The sequence below is a fragment of the Chelon labrosus genome, assembly GCF_963514085.1.
Source record: "Chelon labrosus genome assembly, chromosome: 15".
Classification (NCBI taxonomy): Eukaryota; Metazoa; Chordata; class Actinopteri; order Mugiliformes; family Mugilidae; genus Chelon; species Chelon labrosus.
Genome location: NC_140348.1, coordinates 8,242,950 through 8,252,145, shown reverse-complemented (window position 1 = coordinate 8,252,145; position 9,196 = coordinate 8,242,950). Strand labels below are relative to the sequence as shown.

The 9,196-nt window shown below is 44.8% G+C and overlaps 1 protein-coding gene across 2 annotated transcripts; it reads left to right on the top strand.

The window, feature by feature from the left end:
* Positions 1-401: 401 nt before the first annotated feature.
* LOC311500789 (uncharacterized protein) lies at positions 402-2,794 on the top strand. Of its 2 annotated transcripts, XM_084562383.1 has the most exons (3): positions 402-1,683; positions 1,767-2,692; positions 2,768-2,794. In XM_084562383.1, exons 1-2 carry the CDS (start codon positions 1,041-1,043, stop codon positions 1,793-1,795), a joined length of 672 nt encoding a protein of 223 aa, XP_084418509.1. In that variant the 5' UTR covers positions 402-1,040; the 3' UTR covers positions 1,796-2,692; positions 2,768-2,794. The 2 variants fall into 2 exon arrangements, with proteins under 2 accessions (XP_084418509.1, XP_084418508.1); XM_084562382.1 differs by having other exon boundaries at positions 402-2,692.
* The last annotated feature ends 6,402 nt before the right edge of the window (positions 2,795-9,196 follow it).

The window sequence follows — 9,196 nt, the reverse complement described above, 5'->3', positions numbered from 1 at the left end:
AGAAAAACGTAGTGAAGAACAATAGTTTGCAGTGCTTCGCACTGCAAACTATTGACCCCCATAGCTTTGCTATGAGGGGGGTCAATAGTTTGCATTGCGTAGCACTGCATCACTAATGAGGATGATCTTCTCCGCGTTTTCCGACCACAGTACCACATCCGGCCTCAGGGTTGTTTGAACAATCTGGGGAAACTTCAGCCTTCCTCCCAGGTCGACCTTCATTTCCCATGATTGGGCCTTTTGTAGCAGACTGGTTCTTGTTGTTGCTGTGGTTGGTGGCTTCTTCCCCTCCCTTACAAACTGGATTGATGTCAGGATCTATGTTTCTCTGTTGGATTGCTTCTGTCTGTTTCTCTCTGGAGCTGGGCGGAACTGGAGCCACCTGCAAACACACCTGCAAGCAATGGAGCCTCATCAGCCACCTACTCTCCTTGGCCGCGTTTCCCAAATGCGATCGTTCTTAAGGACTTAAGAAGGCTCCTAAGAAGGGTTCGGCTAAGAAGGAGCGCTAAGATACGGGTGTTTCCCAGAAGCGTTCTTAACTGCCTTCTTAGGAGAACCTTAAGATCAAGCCTAAGAAGCTTCTTAAGAAGCTCTTAACGGGAGCTGTCAACCGCGGTGGTGCTGAAACTGAATCAATCGATGCCAGGCTAATCGATCACCCACTCCTTTATCAGCGCTGAGCGCAGCGCGCAGTCACACACAGCGTTGTTTATAAGCGTCTCTCCTGCTCAAACAAAGTGTTTGCACGTGGATATAGCATTAAGTTAATTTTTGTTTTAAGTGTGTGTATGCCATCAGGTGTATCCAAGTAATCAAGCCCATTAGCGCATATATACCCCCATGAATATTGGCACACACATGTGAGAATGGATGAAACTGGCAGCAAAAAGAGCAAGCGGGCACCGTCGTTTACCGCGGAGGAGATGGGCGTCCTAGTGGACGAGGTGTGGCAGCACCGTGAGGTTTTATTCGGAGGAACAAAAGGGGAAAAAAACATCACGGTGAAGAACCGTGTATGGTAGGCTATAGCGGAGAAGATGTCCCCCTCCAGCCCATGTGGCCTGCGTGACTGGGGTGCTGTCAGAAAGAAGTGGCAGGAGTTTCAGAGCCTGACCAAAAAGAAGAGTGCCAAGGTGAGAAGGGAAGCCATGGGCACGGGTGGTGGAGCACCGGGTGGGACGACCCTCACTCCCGATGAAGAGAAAGTCCTCTCCATCATAGGGAAGACGGCCTCTGAAGGCATCACAGGGGGCATCGACGTTGAGGGGGACGAGGACCTCTCAGAAAGTGAGGAAGAGGAGCCATCCGGGAGCGGAGTAGGGGCGTGCACGCCCACAGGAGAGGACGACCCCACACAGCCGTGCCCTGTCCCCGCACAACCGTGCCCTGTCCCCGTGCGCCAACCAGCACGGCCCAGTGTCCGCATGCGGGGAGGCTTAACCAGGCGGCCTGCAATAACCACCTGCACCTGCAGCGAGACGCTGGTGCGCCTGGAGAGGGAGAAGCTGGTGGTGCTGCGGGGGATAGAGGACCAGCTCCTGAGACAAACTGCTCTCCAGGAAGAGATGGTCCGGATGAAGCAGGAGAGGTTGGAGCTGCACCGGAGACAGCTGGCGCTGTCCGAGGCACAGTTCAACCGTCCCTCCATCTCCGTTCCAATCATCCTTCCCCAGGATTCAGGTACGGGACAGTTCTATTTTGTTTTATTAGCATTACGCAATGTATCCCATTCAATTTCATTAATCAATCCCCCTTCATTGCAGGTGATGCAGACGCCCAGACGGCCCAGTGAAGCCGGAGACGCCACCCCTCCTCCCCCATTATGCTTTCAATAAACTTTGGTTTCCTTTTCAACCATGTATTGTGTGTATCATTTTGCATTGAAATGAGTATTAAACCTAGCAACAAAAAGTCCGAGGCAATTTGTAATTTCAAGTAATTTATCTAAGCGTAGGTTCATGACGTGTGCGTAATGTGCGCCCTGACGCACATAAACATTTATATAAACCGTCTGGCTCGGTGACGCTGTTGATTAGCAGCGAGAATGTGCTGTATTGCAGCCATGGTTTCTCACACACGCGGACTTTGGCAACGCCTTTATATAGAGTAGCAGGTGAAGCCTCTCTGGATTAGGTTCAGCTGAGTTCAATTACATCTGTTTCCTTGATATCTGTGAAATGCCACAGGGTGGTTGATGTTTTTTATGTGTAAGCTCATATGCAGATGTGTGGAAAACTTAAACGTGTACTTCAATAATATATTTTTTTTCCTTCTCTACTATTAGCCTATGTTTCTTGCGCCAGTGCTCCACAGCTATGAGTGCATTTCAACATTAAACATTGTTTTATTATTTCAAAAAGTGGAGGATATAAATTTCCCTGACGCAGCTTGATCACTGTAGCCTAGAAATCTAGACGCCCCTGGTGGCAGGCGATCACTGAGCATTTGATCGCTAAGAAGGCTGTTAAGAGTGGGTCGGATCGATCTTACGTTTCCTTCTTAGTGAAAGATCTTCTTAAGCTAAGAGCGACTCTGGGAAACGCGTTCTTCTTTCGGAGCGTTCTTAAGAGCGCTCCAAAGAAGATCTTAGCGCTAAGAGCTTCTTAACTCGTTTGGGAAACGCGGCCCTTGTCAATAAGATCCTGGTTCAGTCCTCCACTCGTCGCCAGATCGTCTGCTTACCTCAGTGGTACAGTGCCTTGGCTTTTGTGCAAACGATTTCCTTTAAGTGTAGCGAACTCATTTTTGTCTCTTTTGTCTTTAGCTCCCGGATCGACCCACTCACCAGTTTTTTTTTCGCCTTCTCCTTGAGATCCTCACCAGCTCCACCAGTTCGCCTGCCATCTCCCCTGCACCTCTTCCCCGGTTCTCCCTGGAAACCTCACAACCTGCTTCAGACCTGCCAGCATCTTGTTTCCTACAATAAACCGGTTTAATAACCACAGCTACTGCCTCGGGTTTGTGTTTGAGATCTGTGTCCAAATTAAATCGGCATCGTGACAGTACGATCTGGCCACTATGGACACCTCAGACACAGACCCTGAATCTACTCGCCTCCGCCATGCTGTTTCCCAGCAAGGACTCCTCCTTGGAAGACACGAGCAGAACATTTGTGATCTTTTCAAACTCAACCAAGAATTATGTCAACAATTAACGCAACTAACCTCTCAGATTTCCACCCTTCTTACCTTGCAGACCTCACCTCCCACTACTGCTCCCGCGGCTGCTGCTCCAGTTACTTCTGAACCAAAGGACACCAAGGCCCCAGACCCGGAACCATATTCTGGCCAACCCAATCTATGTAGAGGTTTCCTCTTCCAGTGCTCCGCCGTCTTCCAGCTAAGACCTGTTTCCTGGGCTGAGGCCCGCTTCTCTCGCCGTTCCTTTTCTGATCTGAGTTTTGAGGATTTTTTGGAGGAATTCAAAGGAGTATTTGATCACCCCGATTATCAGAGCGACGCTTCTATGAAATTAATGAGTTTGACCCAGGGATCTCGGCCCGTATCTGAATACACCATTGAGTTCTGGACTCCAGCAGAGGAGGTAGATTGGACTGATGATGCCTTGAGAACGGCTATTGTTAAAGGACTTAATGAACAATTGAAGGATGAGCTAGTCTCGAGAGATGAGCCGTCTAGTTTGGATTCTTTGATTTCTTTTTTTTATCACTTAAATTTTTATTAAATTTTCACATGTATATAGGCAAAAAAAACAAACATACAGTAAACCAAGGTACAAATTAAAGTAACAGTAATAACACTAACATACTGTCTGGAGATACTACTGTTCAGTCCACTGTTCCATTTAGCGTTCGTTCAGTTGGTGTCACATCTCATGTAAATGTTCCATTTTTCCCAGTTTCTTTCAAATACATTCTCTTTGAGTCTCAACAGGTATGTCAATTTTTCCATAACAAAGATTTCCTGGACAATTTCCAACCACTGCTCCTGGTTTGGAGTGTTCACATTGAGCCAGTTTCTTGTGACCGCTTTCTTACTTGCCGCAAGTAATACTTTAGTCAAGTACATATCTTCTCTCATTACAACCTTCCCAATATTCCCAAGATACATCACTGGACAAGTATTTGGGATTTCATATCCCAAAACATTTTTTACTACAGAGTTAACATTTTGCCAGTATGTCCTCATTTTTATACAATTCCAGAAGATGTGTGTATGGTCTGCTTCAATACTTCCACATAATCTCCAGCAGTCTTGTTGTATAGCGAGCTGCCTGGATTTTATCTTTGGTGTTATAAAGTAGCGAGTTAGGTTTTTCCAGCAGAACTCCCTCCATATTAATGAATTTGTTGATGTACATTGTGTCTCACACATGTGGTACCACTCCTCCTCTTGTATTTTGATTTTTAGTTCTGCTTCCCATTTTGCTTTTATATAAAGCGTTGAATCCTTCCTGCTCTCACCCAGAGCTCGATAGAAGGCAGAGATGGGCCGAGACCCCTTCTGTTTATATGAATCGATAATAACTCCAATCACCTTATTTATAGTTTCATTTGACCTTATCTCTTTTATGAAATAATCTCTCAGCTGCAAATATCTATAAAAGTCTTTGTTTTCGAGGCTGTCTTTAAATCTTGGAAACTTAGGAACTGTCCACCTTCTGATACTGTACATATTGCTGTCACACCTTTTTGTGTCCATTCTTTGAATGTTGGATCATACATCCCTGGCTTAAACTTTGAATCATAGGCAAACCACCCCAGATTACATATATCTCTCTTAAGTTTGTATTTTCTTACAACAGTGCTCCATATTTCAAGTGTAAATGCTACTATTGGGTTCATAGCGTGTCTCAAAGCACCTATCAAATGTTTATCTCCCACCAATATCTGGGTTTGAAAGCCCTGTACTTCCCTTTCAATTTCTTTCCATTTAGACTCATAGTCAGGTCTACACCAACAGGCCAGATACCTAAGTTGAGCTGCATAAAAATATTCTGTGAGGTTAGGTAAAGCCATCCCCCCCTTGCTTTTAGGTAGTTGAAGTGTCGTAAATTTTATTCTTGGTTTTTTACTATTCCAAATGAATCTAGAAATCATCTTGTCCCAAGCTATAAATTTGTTTTGGGGGATATTAATTGGAAGGGCTTGAAATAAATATAATAATTTAGGTAAAATATTCATTTTGACTGTCTGTATTCTAGCACTGAAGTCTAATGGGAGGGTAGACCACCTTTCGAAATCTTTTTGGATGATTTTTTCAATTTCATTATAATTGTTTTCAAACATGTCAGGAAGTATTTTACTCAGAGTTACACCGAGATACTTCATTGTTTTAGAATTCCATTTCAAATTATATGCATCTCTTATTTGTCTGGATGGGGAATAGTTTAACGAGAGAATTTGTGTTTTTGATATATTCAGTTTATACCCTGAATAGTATTCGTACTTTTCCAAAAGAGACATTAGGTGTGGGAAACATATATCTGGTTGTTCAAGAAAAATAATGACATCATCTGCGAAAAGGCCAATGATATGTTCAGTCCCCCCTACAGTGATCCCCTGCAGATCTCTACTCTGCCTTATTGCCTGTGCTAAAGGCTCGACATATAAAGCAAAAAGAGTGGGAGACAGACAACAGCCTTGTCTTGTCCCCCTCTCTAACTGAATCGAATTGGACAGGCTTCCATTTATTCGGATTTTAGCCGTGGGCTGTTGATACATAGTTTTAATACATTGGATTACCTTTTCATTAAAGCCAAATCTCTTTAATACCTCATACAAGAATAACCAACTAACACTATCGAATGCTTTTTCAGCGTCTAAACTAACCAGAATTGTACTTGTACCACTTTTTTGGGCGTGGTCTAGAATATGGAGGGTTCTTCTAATATTATCGTGTGTTTGGCGACCTTTAATAAAACCGGTTTGGTCTTCATCAATCAAATCTGGAATGAAGGTCTCAAGTCTTTTACAAATAATTGATGTAAATAATTTGTAGTCTACATTTAAAAGTGAGATCGGCCTATAGTTTTTGCAGTCTTCTTTATCTTTGCCTTCTTTAGGTAAAACGGTAATAATCGCTTCCTTCCACGATGGGGGGCCCCCACCCTCGTTAAGGGTCCAGTTAAAACAGGACAGAAGCAAAGGTGTTAGCTCTTTCTGAAAGGCCTTATACCATTCCGAAGGGTACCCATCACTACCTGGCGATTTGCTAGTCTTCAACCTACTGATTGCAGCTTCTAGCTCCTTAACCGTGAATTGTGACGTAATAGTGTCATTCTGTGTCTCACCAATAGATGGCAGGTCAAGTGTGTCAAGAAAACTTCGTATTGTTTTTTCATCAGCTGATAATGGTTTAGAGTAGAGCTTCTTGTAGTATTCTTCAAATATTCTTTCTATTTTTCCTGGTTCGTGTGATAGTTGGTTGGTTTGAGGGTTCCTTATTTTATGAATTGTGTTAATGGCCTGCTGTTTCCGCAGTCGTCTCGCTAAGAGTCTTGTTGCTTTTGGGCCTGATTCATAGTACGTCTGCTTTACAAATCTCGCCCTCTTTTCTATATCTGTCCTGAGTATCTCATTTATCTCTTCCCTTGCCTTCTTTATTTGTTGTAATACAGACTGATTTTCTGAATTCTTATGTTTCTTTTCCAGTTCTTGCAGTTTTTCTACTTTGTGTTTATATATAGCTAGTCGAGCCTTTTTTTGTGATGTTGTCAAAGCAATTAATTTCCCCCGAATGACTGCCTTCATACCGTCCCACAAAGTTGCAGGGTTTACTTCCCCGTTATCGTTCTCATCTATATACCTTTTTATTTCTTCTCTTATCTGTTCCACATTTGCCTGGTTGTTCAAGATGCCCACATTTAGCCTCCATACAGTATTTATTTTCCTATTATTCAGGTTTATTGTCAAGCTGATCCCACTGTGATCTGATATATCTGCTACCCCGATTTTACATTCTATGACCCTGTGAATTTCACTTGTATTAATTAAAAAGTAGTCAATTCTGGAGTAGACAGAATGGGGTACCGAATAGTGTGTATAGTCCCTTTCTAGTGGGTGGAGTTCTCTCCACACATCGATTAGTCCCATTTCCTGCACCGATGTATTAATAAACTTGGTAAGATGCTTCTTGCTTCTTTTTGGGCTTGTTGTATCCAGGTTATGGTTCATGACCACATTATAATCCCCTCCACATATCAAAATACCTTCAGTTTCTATAGCAATAGTGTCAAACAGAGTTTTGGATCTGCTGGATTCTTTGATTTCATTGACTAACAGGATTGATACACGGCTTCGCTCACGTCGTTTGGAGAAGACCCCTGCCCCCAGGTCTAGGTCTCTTCTGCCACCGCCGACCGCCAGCCACCTGCCGGCCACCTGCCGACCACTTCTGCGTCAGCCCTTGCCATACCTTCCAGTACCCCTGTGGAGCCCATGCAGCTGGGTCGGGCTCACCTTACCCCTGAGGAGAGGCAACGGAGGCGCCAGGCAGGCGAGTGTCTCTATTGTGGTAAGGGAGGACATTTTATTGCCTTCTGCCCAAATCGACCAAAAGACCAAGCTCACCAGTAGCAGTGGGGGTCCTGGTGAGCCAAGCTAAGTTCCCCCAACAGGAGCTTAATCGTTTTCAGTTGCCAGCTTCCCTCTGTTGTAACACATTTTCTCTACCCATGTTGGCGTTGGTGGACTCGGGCTGAAGAGAATTTCTTAGATCAACAGGTGGCAGAACAAGCAGGCATAACTCTTGAGCCTTTGAAGGAGCCTCAAACTGCTCTAGCTGTGGATGGGAGATTCCTGGCTAAGGTAACTCACTGCACCCAGCCCCTCATGCTTATTGTTTCTGGAAACCATAGAGAGTCTATACGTCTCCTCATTATTTCCTCGCCCAGTACACCACTCATTCTTGGACTCCCCTGGTTGAAACTCCACAACCCCAACATAGACTGGTCTGGTGGGAAAGTCTTAAGTTGGAGCACTTTTTGCTTTGAGAACTGTTTAAAGTCTGCCTATGTTCCTCCTACAGAATTGGATCCCTCTCCTGAGCCTCCAGACCTTTGCGGCGTCCCTGAGGTTTACCATGACCTACAGCAAGTCTTTAGTAAGTCTAAAGCACTCTCTCTGCCTCCACATAGGCCCTATGATTGTTCTATAGACCTGCTCCCTGGTGCCCCCCTTCCTTCTAGTCGCCTGTACCATCTCTCCAGACCTGAGCATGAGGCTATGGAGCAATACATCCGGGATTCCCTGGCAGCAGGTATCATCCGACCTTCCTCGTCCCCACTTGGAGCTGGATTTTTTTTCGTACCCAAGAAAGACTCTACATTAAGACCTTGCATAGATTTCAGGCCACTCAATAATATTACTGTCAAGAATAAATACCCTCTGCCTCTCATAGATTCTGCTTTTACTCCACTCCACGGTGCAACCATATTCACCAAGCTTGACCTCCGGAATGCTTATCATTTGGTTCGGATTAAGGAAGGAGATGAGTGGAAGACAGCATTTAACTCTCCTTTGGGTCATTTTGAATATCTTGTGATGCCTTTTGGACTCACAAACGCCCCTGCAGTTTTCCAAGCCTTAATCAACGATGTCCTTCGTGATTTCTTGAACAGATTTGTCTTTGTATATCTAGATGACATTCTGATTTTTTCCCGATCCCTAGAGGAGCACCAGGAGCATGTGCGGGCCGTTCTTCAGCGCCTCCTGGAGAACAGACTCTATGCTAAGGCAGAGAAGTGTGAATTTCATGCTAAGAAGGTCAGTTTCCTGGGGTTTATTGTTGAGGAGGGACAGGTCAAGACTGCCCCTGAGAAGGTGGAAGCAGTGACTAAGTGGCCCATTCCTGGCAACCGTAAGGAACTGCAAAGATTTATTGGATTTGCCAATTTCTACAGGAGATTCATTAAGAACTTTAGCACGGTTATTGCACCTCTCACTCGTCTTACCTCTTCTGCAGTTCCTTTCCAGTGGTCCTCAGAGGCTGACGCTGCCTTTCTCCTCCTCAAGAGGCTCTTCACCACAGCCCCAATTCTCGTTCACCCCGATTCTTCCTTGCCTTTCATTGTGGAGGTGGATGCTTCAGACGCAGGAGTGGGAGCGGTTCTCTCTCAGCGCCGTGGTCCAGACAACAAGCTCCACCCCTGCGCATTCTTCTCCAAACAACTTTCACCAGCAGAACGAAATTATGATGTGGGCAACAGAGAACTGCTGGCAGTGAAGATGGCC